Source organism: Meleagris gallopavo, chromosome 2, assembly GCF_000146605.3.
Source record: "Meleagris gallopavo isolate NT-WF06-2002-E0010 breed Aviagen turkey brand Nicholas breeding stock chromosome 2, Turkey_5.1, whole genome shotgun sequence".
In the NCBI taxonomy this organism is placed as follows: domain Eukaryota; kingdom Metazoa; phylum Chordata; class Aves; order Galliformes; family Phasianidae; genus Meleagris; species Meleagris gallopavo.
This window is the reverse complement of record NC_015012.2, coordinates 90,845,859-90,861,982: the sequence shown is the minus strand read 5'-3', so window position 1 is coordinate 90,861,982 and position 16,124 is coordinate 90,845,859. Positions and strand designations below refer to the sequence as shown.

The following is a 16,124-nucleotide window of genomic DNA, read 5'->3' as shown; positions in this document are numbered from 1 at the left end:
AAAAAAAAGTCTCTATGTCAAATTAGAAAAAAGTCAGTATTTCGAAGATACCCACCATAGAATCTCTGTAGACATAGAATGAGATTGGGCTTGCTGTTGGTTTTATTTGTTTTCAGGCTGTGAGTTGTTTTCCAGAGTTAGGTTGAAGATAATCTTTATATCAGGTGAACCAGTGCACGTGTTAATAACTCAGTGACAGAACTTTTGAATCTAACAGTATAGAGATTTAATAAGCAAAATGAAGAGACACTGTATTCAGGTTGAGATGTTAACACTCAGCATGTGTTGCAGAAATGTGGGATATATTGTCAACAAAATAAAAAATGTGCGTATCATTCTTAAACAGTCAAACTCACCTGAATAAAACATTGATCAGTTCTCTTTACTGTGCTTTTCAGAATGTGAATGTTTTGCTTAGCATTGCATCTCATCACATAACTGTTTATAAATATCTGAAGTGTGGGAGTCGAGTCAATGGGAGCGGACTCTTTTCAGTGGCAAGCAACAGTAGAACAAGGGGCAGCGGGTGGAAACTGGAACACAGGAAGTTCCATACATACTAATACAAGGAAGAACTTCTTTACTGTCACTACTGTCATTGGCGGGGCACCAGAACAGGAAGGCCAGAGAGGTAATGGAGTTTCTTTGGAGATATTCAGGACCCATCTGTACACTTTCCTGTAGGACCTACTGTAGGAAACCTGCTTTAGCAAGGGGGTTGAACTTCTTGTCTGGAGGTCCCTTCCAACCACTACAATTCTGTGATTCTGTGATGCTGTATGATTTCAGAAAAGGCGTTATTTGCATTAATGTAATCTTGAACATAGTAAAAGCCCTTGACATCGATACAGTTTATTTGACCATTTCAGTTTGAATGAAAATCTAAATATTTTTTGAAAAGGCAGAAAAAATCTAAGTAATCAGCAAAAATGTTATGGAATTGACTCTTAGAAGCAGGGGATTTTTTTTTATATCCTAAATATTAAATATATCCACAGATGCTTGACAAAAAAAACACTTCTTTAATGCAAAAGCTGAGTGTGCTGAAACAAAGATAGAAACATTCCATCAGCAGAGGAAGATGATGAGCCAGCATGTTCCCTAGCAGGCCAGAAACTCAAAAACAGTGAACAGTGTTTCGTACTGAATGAGCTAAATTTGCATAGTAACTTACACTTTAAATATAGTCAGGTCTTCAACCACCAATGAAACCATTGGTTTTATCTGTTAGATGTGGCAGAAACTGGTGATATTATAGAAGCTGCTGCTTTGAGATAGTCTGTTTCCAGCTGACGTGGAAGAGATCAGAGTGTTTGAGTGCTTTTTTGGGGGCTTTGGGGGGGTTTGTTGGAGTATAATACATCAATTCCATGCATACAGATTTTCATCTCTTGCTGAATTTCTATTAAGAAATAGAAATTGAGTCCCTGGAGCAAAACTGAGAATAGCGTACTTTGTAGGCTATGTCTATGTCTGTGTCTAGCTTTGCTTTGTGCTCTCTTTAACATGTAATTTTAAACCTGGATGATTTTTTCCATCACCATTTTTTGTTGTTGTTGTGTTGATGGAGATATTTAAATTATTCCCAAAATCAACTAGAGGGCTTTGTAACCAGAAAGAACACCAGAAAGCAAAAACTTGGGCAAAGTACCTACTTGAACAAATAGATAATGTCTAGCTCTAAATAAAATTTGCTCAGACAAGTCTTGTGAAAATGGATGAGGGCTTCAGGCTTAGTTTTGTCATCTTTTCCAGGACTGGAGAGTACTTTTAATCATGAGAGATACTAAAGAAATTCTCCTTGCTATTATCAAAGCTTGAACTTCTTGAATCTACAGCTGCCATAATAAAATAGACATTGAATCGTCTGGATAGGAGTCATTTCTTTGTCTACAAGTACTAGAATGAAGCAGAGAAGCTGTGGCCTGCCTTCCCCCTTCAGAAAGTATTTGTGTAACTGGTGGCACAAATAAATGCTTCTGTGGACATCAAATGTTTTCTGATTTCAGTGTTGAATTAAAATACTTTGAGAATCTTAAGTTTTTTTATCAAAGCATAGAGAAAGGCAACTATTTTTGTTTACTTAAGGGAGGCCATAGTTTGAGGTAAAACAACAGCTCAGACAAGGGAATATTTGTTTCTGAGAGTGATTTGCTGAATATCATATTTCCTGACCTTTCGTCAGATGAACATTGTTGGAGATTAATTGGATCAGTGGTGGCATATGACATACTTCAAGTATCTGTATGGGAAGACTTATGCTTATATCTGATTATAGCAGCTTAGTACCTGTAGATATAAAATGTCAATTCTACCGTGCATATTTAGGCCTTCTCAGGCATCTGTTCAGTGAGATCTGAGGTTCTTGTTTTGTGCATGCTGACGGTTTTTAAGGTGACCCTACATTTAGGAAAATTAAAAACAAAAAATAAAGAAAGAATCCAGAACAAAAGAACTTCAATGTAGATAGAACACTTGAGATTTCATTTGTAAGATTTCTGACTTCCAGCATTTAGCTCCTATCTATGTCCAGAACAAACACTGGATTATAATTTGTCAAGAAACAACTAAATTAATTTTTTCTTGTGTTTGTTTTGCTCTAGAAACTCAGCTAAAACCTTTTCTTCTCATGTTAAAGGCTTAGAGAGGTAGTCTAAATGCAGAAAATTGCAATAAGTTAAAAAAGAAACTAATGTGTGTACTGGTATGTTTCAAGAACTGAAATAATTGTTTTCTTGACTTGTAGCATTTAATATACAGTTGAGCTACTGTTTTGCCTTGTGAATGAGTGCTTTAAAGAGACTCTTTTGTAAGTGGACATTAACATATGAAATGTTTTGTTGCCAGACAGAATCTGAAAAGTTAATTTCTTCAGATAATTGCAATATGCAACATACTGCAGTATGTTTTTCACTGAGAGGGCAGTGACACACTGGAACAGGTTACCCAGAGAAGTTGTGGATGTCCCATCCTTGCAGGTATTCAAGGATCGGGCTCTGGTCTGGTGGCTGGCAACCCTGCACATAGCGGGGGGGTTGAAACTAGATGATCACAAGCCATGCTACGATCCTGTGATTCTATGCTTCTGCTTTACTCTCTTTTGTTGCCCCTCCATTTGATATTTCATTTTGTCTTGAAGGAAGAAAGCCATGACGTCTAGTTGTCATGGCTCCAAAGTCAGGACAAAAGAGCCCCAAAGGTCCTCTTTAGCTCTGTGCGGCAACTTGTATTGCACTTCCTTTTATCTCCCCTTTCAGTATTTCTTACTTCGCTTCTGTCTTGTCTTTAAACATAGAAGAATTCTCACATTTCAAAGATGCTGCTGCGTTCAACCTATCATTTACTATGCTTGGTATTAAATCCAGAGAATGATCATTGCCCTATAGTGAGTCTTAACATTATAAAGTGCTTTCTTTCTTCTAAACATGATATTCTAACCTAGATAACGCAGGAATCTGTCTTAGATTTTGTGCTACCTAGCTGTGAACATAAACCGAACATCACCTATAGATCTGAGCCAAAGTTGACATTACTTAAACAGTAGTTATTATGAATAGCAAAACCTTGGAGTTCTAATATTATCAAAGGATGGAGTATTAACTTCACTAAACTTCTACATCCATAAAATATTATGAAGCATACACATCCAGTCAACTGTACTTGAAAATTTTTTAATTCAAGATGACACTTTTCCAAAAGTCATGTGAAATAATATACTGTATCTGTCATGTTTTTATTATTGCATATGATCATAAAGTAAATATTTTGAGGCAGTGGTGCTTCAGTATTCTGTAACCTCACTATAGCAATATTTTATTTCTCTTTGTTTACATTCTAGTAACCAAATGAGCCAATCCTTTTTCTTTATTTCTCTCTCTTTTTTAAAATAGGAATTATGAAAGATTTTTTTTAAGTATGAGGTAATATTCAAACTGGTAGTCATGTCAACTGTAAACTATCCATTTTCTGTTTCCATAAAAGAATACTGTTTTCTGTTGCAGTTTTCATAGTTTTGATTGTTTTTATAAACTCTGAGTGGAAAAATCCACTGTAACAACAGACTTTTGTCTGCACTGTGATAAACATACAATTACATACTTCTGTAGCTTTGCTTCTTTGCATCCTAGAATATCTTCTGTGTTTTCAGAAATATTCTGTGCATTTTTTATTATTGTCCTAGAATAAACAAATCATTTCCATTGTTTTGTTTCTAGGGGGGACACATGTAGGACTATGCATGCATGCATTTTAGGCAATCAAACTATTTCTAAGGCAGTCTTTTCTAGTGTCATCTAAGTCTGTATTTAATTATTTCTTTCTTCTAAAACATTAGAATATGACTCTTTATAACTTGAATTTAAAACTTGTGTTCACTGTTTTGAATCTCTCACTTAACAGCAATTCCAAAATTCAGAAATTCAGTAGTGATGTAGAGCATGTGCTACATAAAATTAGATGACTAGACAGCTTGCAGGAAACTGGCATATAGGAATACTTAATGGTTCCTTCAGAATCCAACGGTAAGCCTTATTTCATTCTTACACATGCTCTCCGATCCCTTACAATGCTTCCTAGACTTGCCCTGGCACTTTTCACCAAAATCACTACAGGGCATAACTTTGTTCATAAACTGTTTTCAAAGGTGCTGTTTTACTTAATACCAAGACTAAAGATCTGCAAAAGCTTAATGTGAGCCAGCAGTGTTTGCTTGCAGCCTGAATGACCAACTGTACCCTGGGCTGCATCAAAAGACAGGTCGCCAGCAGGTCACCTTCTACTCTGGCTCGTGAGGCCCCCTTTTTAGTATTGCATCCAGGCCTAGGGCTCCCAGCACAAAAACTATGTGGAGTTGTTGGAATGGGTGCAGAGGAGAGCCACAAAGATGATCAGAGGGTTGAAATATCTCTCCTACAAAGAAAGGCTGAGGGAGCTGAGCTTTTTCAGTCTGAAGAAGACATGCCTCTGGGGACACATCTTGATAGGCTTCCAGTAGTTAAAGGGAGCTTATAAGCAGGAAGGAGACCAACTTTTTACATACGTAGATTGTGAGTGATAGGACAAGGGGGAATGGTTTTAAACTAAAAGAGAAGAGATTTAGACTAGATGTTGGGAAGAAATTCTTTACAAAAGGGATGGTGAGGCACTGGAACAGATTTCCCAGAGAAGCTGTGGATGTCCCGTCCCTGGATGTTCAAGGTCAGGTTGGATGGGGCTCTGGTCAGCCTGCACTGATGGGTGGTCCAAAGCACAGAGGGGCTGGAACTAGAAGATATTTAAGGTCCCTTCCAACCTAAGCCATTCTGTTATAATCGTGTATAACCAAAGGCTCAGATTCTGGTCCTGAAAAAATGCACTATCACTATACTTAGTTTCAGCTTCATAACTCCTTGGAGAAAAGAGAGATGAAGAGATAGCATTTTGTCATACAATGAGCATTCCTATGTCTCTGTCCATGTTGGTGGTCCAGCATAATTAGTTCTTTGGTTTCCTGATTAATACTGCTTTTAATTATTTTCTAATTTAATATCAACAAGTTAGTTTTAGGCCTATTTTCTTTCTCTCCTTGGAATAGCTTCACCATTTAATTAACATGCTGGTATTTCTTCTTATGATCGGAGAGCAGAGGCTTTCTATTGTTAATCTTGCATCTCCCCAGCCTTAGGATTGTTATCTTCCTTTTTTTTTCTCTTTTGTAACCTTGGAACAGGCCTCATTATTGTGCATAGACATTCCTCTTTTGAAACTTACTACTGTCAAAATAGTGTATGGAACTGATGACTTTTTTGGATTAATGATCATCAAACTAATAAGTTAATTTTTTGTGTTCAACATTGTATTACGTTATATGGCTCTAGTTTCAGAGATCTGATATGTGGAATATACCACTGGCATTCACAATCTTTAGCTGTATATTGAAGTTTGTTTTAACTATGTTATATCCTTTTTCTTTTGATTTCTCTCAGTCTTCATTGTTAGCTGGGTAATACCACTGTCATTCTTTCAAAAACATTTGATCCCTTAGCTCTGTGTTGTGCTATTTATCTGTATTATTCTGTGGCCTGCACTCAACTCAGCCTTCCCGTCTTTCTTTGTCGCAAATGCTTCTCTCATTCTCATTTCAGCAGTTTGTGGCATCCAGTTTCTCCAGTGCTCTCTGCTGTCCATGCTTTTCCTCTTTTTGCTTTGCTGATTTGTTCATTCATAACTTTATCTCCTCATCAGAAGATCTGTTCTGACAGTCTTCTGTGCTGATTCATCTCAATTTTTTTTTTTAACTTTCACATTCAAAAATAAATCCATGATCTCCACAAAATCTGCACTGTATTCATTCAGTTCTGCTCGTTCTGCTCGTAACAGTCAGTTACCTACAGGCATCTTACTGGGAAGGTAGGGAAGTGATGTTTACGTTTGGAATTTACCTTACCTGGAATATTCTGGTTACTCATTGTCTTGAGGAATTAAGATAAATTGAACAGATGCAGAGAAAAATAAGCACAGTGACAGGAGCAAGAAGTCAGTGATGTAAGATTGCTAAGTTATTTTTACTGTAACAATTTGGAGATATGGAAAAAAAAATTGACCAAAGAAGCATGAGGGTAAATAACAAGAAAGAAAACTTCTAGCCAAAATCTATTTTTGGCAAAAAGAAGAATGTAACCAGTAGTGAATTATTTGAAGCTGTGTTACTTGATGCCGCCTCCTACTGGGGGAATAGGGCTCTGAAATAGTCTTTCTGAGGATTTTCTGGGGGCAAAAAGATGGGCCAAAAGGAGATTTAACGTCTCACAACACTAGCCTATGCCTCAGAAAGTGGGAGCATGCAGCTAAATTAATCTTATCTCTCTGAAGGTTATCTTACATCTAATAAAATCCACTGCTGACTATACTACACACCTGAAGGCTGTGCTGCCATTCAGTGAGACCTGGACAGGCTGGAGAGCTGGGCAGTAAGAAACCAGATTAGGTTTAACAAAAGCAAGTGTAGGGTCTTGCATCTAGGGAGGAATAATTGCATGCACCAAGACAGGTTGGGGAATGACCTGCTGGAGAGGAGCTTTGCAGAAAGGGACCTGAGTGACCTGGTGGACGACAGGTTGGCCATGAGCCAGCAGTGTGCCCTCATGGCCAAAAAGGCCAATGGCATTCTGGGGTGCATTGAGAAGAGCGTGTCCAGCAGGTCGAGGGAGGTGATCCTGCCCCTCTACTCTGCCCTGGTAAGGCCTCATCTGGAGTACTGTGTCCAGTTCTGGGCTCCCCAGTACAAAAAAGACAGGGATCTCTTGGAAAGAGTCCAGCGGAGGGCCACAAAGATGGTGAAGGGCCTGGAGCATCTCCCCTATGAAGAAAGGCTAAGTGAACTGAGTCTGTTTAGCCTTGAGAAAAGAAGACTTCCAAGTCTATAAATATCTAAGGTGTGGGGGGCAGAGTGGCAAGGCCAGGCTGTCTTCAGCAGTGTGTGGAGACAGGACAAGGGGAAATAGCCAGAAACTGCAGCACAGGAAGTTCCGCACAAATGCACGCAAGAACTTCTTCACGGTGAGGGTGACGGAGCACTGGAACAGGCTGCCCAGGGAGGTTGTGGAGTCTCCTTCTCTGGAGATATTCAAGACCCACCTGGACACCTACTTGTGCGACCTGGTGTAGGGAGCCTGCTTTGGCAGGGGGGTTGAACTCGATGATCTCTGGAGGTCCCTTCCAACCCCTACGATATTGTTGTTACCTAATCTTCTTTTATGTTTCTATTTGGAATTCTTCAGTATTATGCTGGACCCTCTTTAAAGCAGTTTCTCTTGCACCCAGCTAAAACTACTGACTCCAGTTATGCTGATAAATGAAATATTGCTAGGGAGTGTGCTTTTTGCACTGAAATCCAGTCATTTCTACTGCATTGTTAGTAGGTCCCTGGTATGATTTCGACCTGGGAAAGGTAATGGGTGCCAAGTGATTCTGTATTTGGTACTGTCCGTTCTCTAATGTAAATATAACTGCTACTTACAAGATTTCAGTGACCCCTTTATAAGCATGTATTAGACATCACATTGCATCCTGCCTTAACCTGATAGAACTTTTTGTAATGTTGGTGCTCTTTATATTCCATTGTATGACTGTGTCTGTAACTGCCTTTACATCTATCGTTCCAGTGTCTCTGAGAGATCCTCCTTATCAGTCCTCCATGTTTTCTGTTATAACTTCCCAACCAGTTACCTATTCTGTCTCTTTTCAGTTGATAGATACTGCTTTGTGCAAAAACCTCATAACAACCCTTTCCAGATCCATCTCTTTTTGCCTTAATGTGTCACTTATTTGAATTCAAGCTAAAAATTTTAAAATGGAATTTGAAATTTTGTCTGTTGCTGGTTGCTACAGAGCAAGTGATTTCCGAATCACTTTCCAAATTTTCTTCAGCAGTTCTCACCTTCCTATAGGTTGTTCTCTGAATACCGTTTCAAAGATGCAGCCTTTTCTTTCCATCTCCACTTTTGTCCAGACTTTTGTTCTGTTATGATTCAATTGTTGCAATATCCTTCTCTCTGACCTTTGCAAATTCAATATTCCTTTACTCTCATCTAGGCTGAGTTCTTACTTCAAAGTTAATTTCCTTCCCTGTCACTTTTCTTGTATCATCCTCCTTTAAGTTAAGAATGTCTTTGAGCTCAAACAGAAGTGAAAGAACACCCCTGTCAGATCCAGCTTTGATCTTGTTCTTGTGAATACTACAGATTGAACTTAGGTGAACTTAGTGGTTCACCTGCTAATTCAAACTGAAGTCTATCTGAATCTATCTTTTAGCCTTATCATAGCCCAGTTTTGCTGCGTTCCTTAAGTCAAAATGTTAGGTCTTTAGTTTCTACTGACCTGAGATCTAACTCTAATTTAAAAGTTATCCCTGTCATTAGCACTACTGTGATGTCCTCAGAAATTTCTATGGGATATTTCTTTTTCCATATTGTGCTGTCTACATTCTAAAGGGATGTGATAGATCCAACAGAAAATGTGTCTCTGTTTGTGGTTCCTAACTCTTATCCAAAATATTGCTTAGTATGCCTTAATTCTCAAAATATGAAGGAGAAAGGGCAGCAGTAATCACTATAAGAACTAGATCTATTAAACCTTTATTAACAATTAACGTGAAAATATAATAACTGTTGCTAGCCCAGTCCTGTAACTAAATTCAGATTTCACCTTTAAAGCTTTGACAGTGATGCTGTAACATATTTATCTCAGAATGATCCCTAATTAACTTGTTGCTCCTACTCTCTATGCAAGAATCCAAATCTTGCTCTCAGCATTGTGTGCACATCAAAAGCAGAAATATAATGCCTCATCTCATTCTTGATATTGTTTATCCACTAGTGCACCCTTACTTTTTTGGCCCTTACTTTATTAAACTCTGACCTAATCTTAGCTCTACCAATAGGCAGGTCACCCTTTCAGTCTTAGGTAAGTTGATTTATTTCTGCAGAAAGAATAACCATCCTGGCTTCTCATGGGACTGTTAGTGAGCTTAGCATTTTAATTAGAATTACACTCTCATCCTAGCTTTATTACCACAGTGCATACTTGTCCACCTTACTAGACCAGAAGTTAAATCAAGCTCTTTAATTAAAGTTATTTGTTAAAACTCAGCAATGGCCATGAGCCATTCAGTTTGAACATTAGTCTTCACCGTGAGCGCAGACACATGCAAGAACTGTCACAGAGCACAACTGCTCAGTTAATATAGCTTAAATCAAAACCACGATCAGAGAGGTTTATTAATTCATTAATGACAGATTGCTGGTAATACATGATCAGTGTTAGCATTACACCAAGTGAACTACAACATTAGACAACTGCAACATATTAATGAATACCTCGAAGTCCTAAATGCTCTTTTATGATTAACCATCCAAATTCTTAATTGCATTTACAGGCATGCATGCATATAAAGTACACAGTGCATGTTTTCCTATGCCTCCTTTTGGAGATGTGGGTATTCCAGTTGTGTGTGTGTGTGTGTTTGTGCAGGCCTCTACTACCCACTGATATCTAAGAAAGCCCCACCATAAGGCCAGCTGTGCACAAAGTGATACGCCTATGCTGTCACCCCCATAGATGAGTGCAGGATAGTCACAGTATCAATGACAAGGCTGCTCAATCTGGCCTGAACAGATGCCAACAAGGTGGCTTCTAGTGGAATTGAGTTGGATTTTGAATACTGAAGTTTCCAGTCCAAACTTTCTCCCTGCTACTGCAAATTTTCTTGCTGCTTTTATACTTCTTAAGGTGTCTTCTTTGTTTCAAAAGTCTTTGTGAAGATTTTCTCTTGCTGTTGAATCAAATTAATGATCGTCTTATGGTTTAACATGTTCATTTGGGAACAAGTGATAATCTTCCTTTTTAATATGGTAGTTTGGACAAGCATCATTCAGGCAGTTTGTTGTGTTCAACCTATATATACACACACTATCTACATTTAAAATTGTATCTTAGCAGATGTTGTTCTCCAAGTTGTTTGCTAAAGATGGCCACTAAAACCAATTAAATCTTCATTGCTGCTGGCATCAGTTTTAATTTTTACTCAAACATTTGCAGGACCAAAAAATTAACCTAGTTCTTCAGCCTACTTTGTATTTTTTCATGAATTTTTATTATAAACACAATAATAATCCTTTCTAATAAAAGCTCAGTGTGTTCCATAATAGGTGAACCATTAAAATTTGTATCTGTTCACTTTTACAGCTCTCATCCTAAGTTCACAAGCAATAACTGAGGCTTTCAATCCCTGTGAACACTATATACTAGTGGTAACAAATATTTGTGACACTTGATATACTTGTTTTTCAAAGCATAGATGTTTGCATCTGCCTAGATCCTTTGTTTTCCATCATTTCATCTGTTGATTTTTATTTTTTTTTTTAATTTCTACAGAACAAGAAGAGTTCATGTGGTTGCTTAATTACCTAGGTGTCCATTTAACCAATAAGAACTCTATTTGAGCTTCTCTGTAAGATGATACTTTTTGGCAGAGCTTTTATGCCAGCAATATACAACTTCTGTCATCTCTAATGCTGGAAACTCATCCAACCTCAGTATTTTGTGTGGCAGTTCCAGTCACTTCTCCCTATTTTTCTTTACATAATGTAAAGGAAGTAGAAGTTAGTATGTTGAATGTGTTACTCATTCAGTTTGATTTTAAGTGACAAAAGCTTTAGCAATGCATTATACAAGTTGTACAGAAATTCTGAGTGGGGTAGAAAGATTATTCACTTTCAAGGAAAAATCATAGAATCATAGAATTGACAGGTTGGAAAAGACCTTAAAGATTATGGAGTCCAACCACAACCTAACCATACTATCCTAACTCTAACTACCCTCCTCTAAATCATGTGCCTGAGCACCACATCCAAACAGTTTTTGAACTCATCCAGGGATGGTGACTCAACCACCTCCCTGCAGAGCCTGTTCCAGTGCTTAACAACCCTTTCTGTAAAGAAGTGTTTCCTGACATCCAACCTAAACTTACCCTGGTGCAATTTGAGGCCATTTCCCCTTGTCCTGTCACCAGTGAGAAGAGACCAACCCTGCTATCTCTGTAAGCACCTTTCAGATATTGGAAGAGAGCAAGAAGGTCTCCCCTCAGCCTCCTTTTCCCCAAACTAAACAGCCCCAGTTAGTAGTAAAACTGTCCCCTAGGTAGTAAAACTACCTAGACTATTGCACGTTCATATGGTATGTTGCCTACCAATGAAAACTGTTTTACATTGTTTCAGCTTCAAAAAAAAAAACAGACCCACGTTTTATTTATCAAAGCAGAGACTTTATCAAATCGTAGAATCATAGAATCATAGAGTGACTTGGATTGGAAGGGACCTTAAAGATCATCTAGTTTCCACTCCCAAAAGGAAAATGCATAATATATGGACAATCACTGATTACCTCTTAGTCAGTACTCTCTCAGTCATCAGTATCCTTGGTCAGTTGACTGATCTGGAATGATAGTTGAATCATAGGGCTATTATTTTGCAAGCTCCCTTACTATGGTTTAGGTGAATTCAAAACCAGCAGAAATAGTTTGTGTTAATTCACTTATAGGTTTTATTGTACAGGAGCACACAAGATCCTGCAAGCTTTGTAATTGCTAACAATTAGCTAATTTTACAAGGTGGATGTCTAGCAAACTCACCGTTAACCTCAAACACATGAAAATTATTTCAGTTTTATTACTGTGTCAGTGGCCAAAAGCAGCAGTTTACATTTTTAGTATAATTCTGCAAATTATTCAGCATCAGACATTCAGGCACATGTGATATCATATGATTTAGAATGTGAAGTTAATATCTGTACCTAGTAGTAAACTAAGCAGCGTTGGTCCAAGCTCTATAACTCAGTTACCAATATGGTTATGTTCTTTGAAAGTTCTTTCGCATTATTCTCACCTAGCGCTTTTCAAGAGAATTGATGGATGCCATTGAGGAGTTACTTTAGTCTAGAAGACTGTAGATCAGATGTGGCTCTAGCATTTACTATTGCATGTGTGTCTGGTCTCTGCTAGCTGGCCTCAATGTCAAAGACTCTTGCACTCTTTAGCTAATTAGTATAAACGTAGCCAGTGTCCCTGTCCTACAAAAACAGTGATATCTGTGCTGGCTACTGCAGTAACAGATCTTCAACCAAAAATTTCTGTAGTTCTGTTTTGACCACTTTGCTTGTAGAAGGTTGCTGTGTGTATTCAGATACCACTAATTAAGGAATTTCCACAGTGTAATCCAGTATGCATACTCATAAATCTCAGTGATTTTAGTATCATGCTCTGTGTGTAGCACTGTAGCACCATCTTGTGTGAGCTGCGAATGTGATTTCAGTGTTTGTATTCAGGAACCTTCAAGTGTATCTGTAACAGTTTCATTTAAAACAATTTAGATTTTGACAGTGTGGTCTAAAAATCAACTATAGTGGAGTTTGAAAAAGTCACTTTCTCCATAGAATAGAATATCCATAGAATATAGCATCTATTGTAATACAGTATGCTAAGTATCCACCAGAGATTATGTACAGCTTCAGCATGGAGACAAGAACATGAATCAGCTCCCCCTTATAACACGTGGCAGATTTGGCAGATTTTCATAGTACTGCACTCATTGAAGATACCCCTTTGTTAGAATGCCCCATATAAATATGAGATAGAAGATGCCACAATCTGAAGACAGTAAGTATGTATTATATGTAGTTTACACTGTTAACATGCATAAATAAGGCACAGAGATTAAAATCTTGAGAAAAATGAAAAAGGGCTGCTAGGAAATATTATAAAATAGCTAACAGTAATAAAGCTAATAATGCTTTTAAATGATAGTAGGTAGCAAATGGGGCAAGGACTTGGAAATCAGTGTTCATAAAGAGTTGTGGTGCTTTCAGGTTTTTGCATGTATGGAAGGATACACATGTAGAGACATTACTTTCAAAGCAGCTCTTGTATATCAGCAAAATGGAAAAAATAGCTATGCTTTTTCCATATATATTTGTTATCGTCATCTTCTCCTTTCATTCTTTTTTGAGTGGGGTTTTTCCTCTATCTTTTGAATTGATAAAAGCAACCAGAAAAACAATTCTGGGGCTATTGATTGCTGAGGGCAGACTGACCAAACAACATTTAGAGGTACGTCTCTCATGATCTCTTCCAGCTCTTTACTTGAAATTTGTAGACTAAGAGGAGCATGGGTTTCTGCTTTTGCAGTAGAGTTTTGCCAACAAACATTACTTGCAGATGCAGCTAATGCTGAATACCTTTAATTTTGCATGTTTGACCATTTGTGCAGCCACCATGTCCATATAAAATATAAAGAATGTGTCCTGAATTATTTCCACATAGCTGTGTAGAGATCTTCGTTACTTCTTCTTAACTAGTCTTCCATTGCAGCTCTGGGGTACTTATTTTCACTTTGGGATACGATAAGGCCAGGGATTAAAGTAAGTCAATATTAAACCAACGTGACTGCCTCCTACAGTTCATGCAGTTAAAGGAATTGAGAGTAAACAATTATTACCAAATTGAAGATGTTCATTTATACTACAGGTTCAATAGTATGAAATGTTGAGAAATTGCCTAAAAATTTTAAAATGAATGGAGACTGGATAATGATAGATGACTTCCAAACTAGATCAGAAGTTTCATGATATGATTCCAACACCAAGAACTGAAGGAGTTACAGGAGAATAAAAACCATTTGTATAACTGGTCTAAAATGCCACTGTGCAAGCCAAGTCACTTCCAAGACATCAAGCAATAATCCATTCTTTCTGCTAGCATATTTTTTGTGGGTTTTTTTACAACATGCTAGTTATACTAAAATCCTAAATACTGTAGACCCAGTGGAAGGAGAAGAGATGTGCTGTGAATATTTTGAATTTTACTATTCTGTATCTTGAATATTGATTAAAAAATTAACATCCCTGCTTTAAGTTTGCACTTTCTGCCAAGAAACTGTCACAGGGAAAGCATACTAAAACTAAACAAAAACCTAAAGTTGTTTCAGGAATTATTTGAACTTTCTCCAACACAACACTTTTGTTCTCAATCTCTCTTTTCTCTGTGTGAATCGTACAGAGAAAACTGCTGATCTTTATTTAGTGCATAGTGCATAGACTTAAGCATAGTGCTGTTAGGCTGGAATCCAATTTGCCCTTACTAGAAAAAGGGGTAACCAAGGGTTTTTTTCACTTGCAGTTTATACATTTTGGATAAATTATTCTGATATCTTTGTTACTGTTTTTTTCTTCTGCCTTTTACGAATATTTTATTCAAGGATTTATTGTCTGTGCAATTTAGTAATTTTTATTTTATTTGATTTCTTTCACTGCAGGTAATTCCACAAGCCATCCAGTAGAAGTAACAGCACTTTATTCATTTGAAGGACAACAGCCGGGTGACTTGACTTTCAAAGCTGGAGACAAAATCATAGTCACAACCAAAACAGGTTCACAGTTTGATTGGTGGGAAGGAAGAATAGGAGGACAAACTGGCATCTTTCCAGCCAATTATGTTGCCATAAGTAATGACTAAATCTATATAGAAGAAAATGTTGAAGCAACAATAAATTTACACTGAAACATGTATTTTAACTTTTCAGATTTTAGCTAAATGAGGTTCAAGACTATTCCAGCATAACATTGAAATACATTTAATGGCCTTAGCTTTCCCTTAAGCTTATTTCTTAATTATTAGGTGATGGTCAGTTTATGGTGAAGTTTCACTTTTGAGTCATGTTGCTGTATGAAAAGTACTCCCATTTGTGTCTAGTTTCAATTCTGTCATGCTATATACTTTTATTTTTCAAATGAGGGAAAAGTTACAAATATTTTAAAACTAGATATGTCTCTTTCTGTAATAAATATTCTGAAATCTGCATCAAGCTATCTGAGTTGGAATTCTTCACTTTTGCTAAACACACAGATACTTTTTGCAGTTATGGCATAGGAATTTACCTTTACTTGATATTAAAAGTACTTCTAGCATTGCAGTTTTTCTTAGCAACTACTTTATGTCTAGTCCTCAGTTTTTGTCATTGTTAAACACACACAAATATCTTTCTTTCAAACAGCTTAGTATCAGCTATGCAGTTCAACTTCTCTAATAACATCTCCTGTATTGCCCTCATCTTTGAAGAATTTAAGCTCTTATAGAAGTTTGTTAAATAAAATGCATGAATAGTACCTGCCAGAAAAAGATACAGGCTTATGATGTCTATTGATTCCTAGAGGAACTTGTTTTGCAGATGGGAAATGCAACAAAGAACACCCTTCTGGCTAATAAATGATCTTATATAATTCTTCCTGCTTCTTCTCATTTAAGGTTGTTTGTTTTTTTTTATATTTGATATTTGATCTTGTTTATCTTTAAAGAAGCAGTAGGGTAAATTATGAATAAATCATTGGTAAGAAGATATTTTTGTAGAATATATGTAGTATTAGCAATGTTTGTAGCACTGTAGCTCTCATATTTTGACTTCATTCTGAGTACGGACCCCAAAGCTAGATATTCCATATGGAAAAAATCACACTTCAGTTATCCAGTATAAGCTGAAGCATCCAGTAGCAGAATTGTGCTGTAGTACTTCAGTAGTTATTTTAGAATGCTAGCTGTT

General features: G+C 37.1%; 1 protein-coding gene across 1 annotated transcript in view; it reads left to right on the top strand.

Annotated features, from left to right (window-relative positions):
- SH3YL1 (SH3 and SYLF domain containing 1) overlaps nucleotides 1-15,812 on the top strand; it is a 54,170-nt gene extending 38,358 nt beyond the window's left edge. The window contains exon 11 of the mRNA XM_031552256.1: nucleotides 14,844-15,812. Coding sequence (XP_031408116.1) covers nucleotides 14,844-15,043 — 200 coding nt within the window. The 3' untranslated portion in view covers nucleotides 15,044-15,812. The remainder of the gene's footprint in view (nucleotides 1-14,843) is intronic.
- The last annotated feature ends 312 nt before the right edge of the window (nucleotides 15,813-16,124 follow it).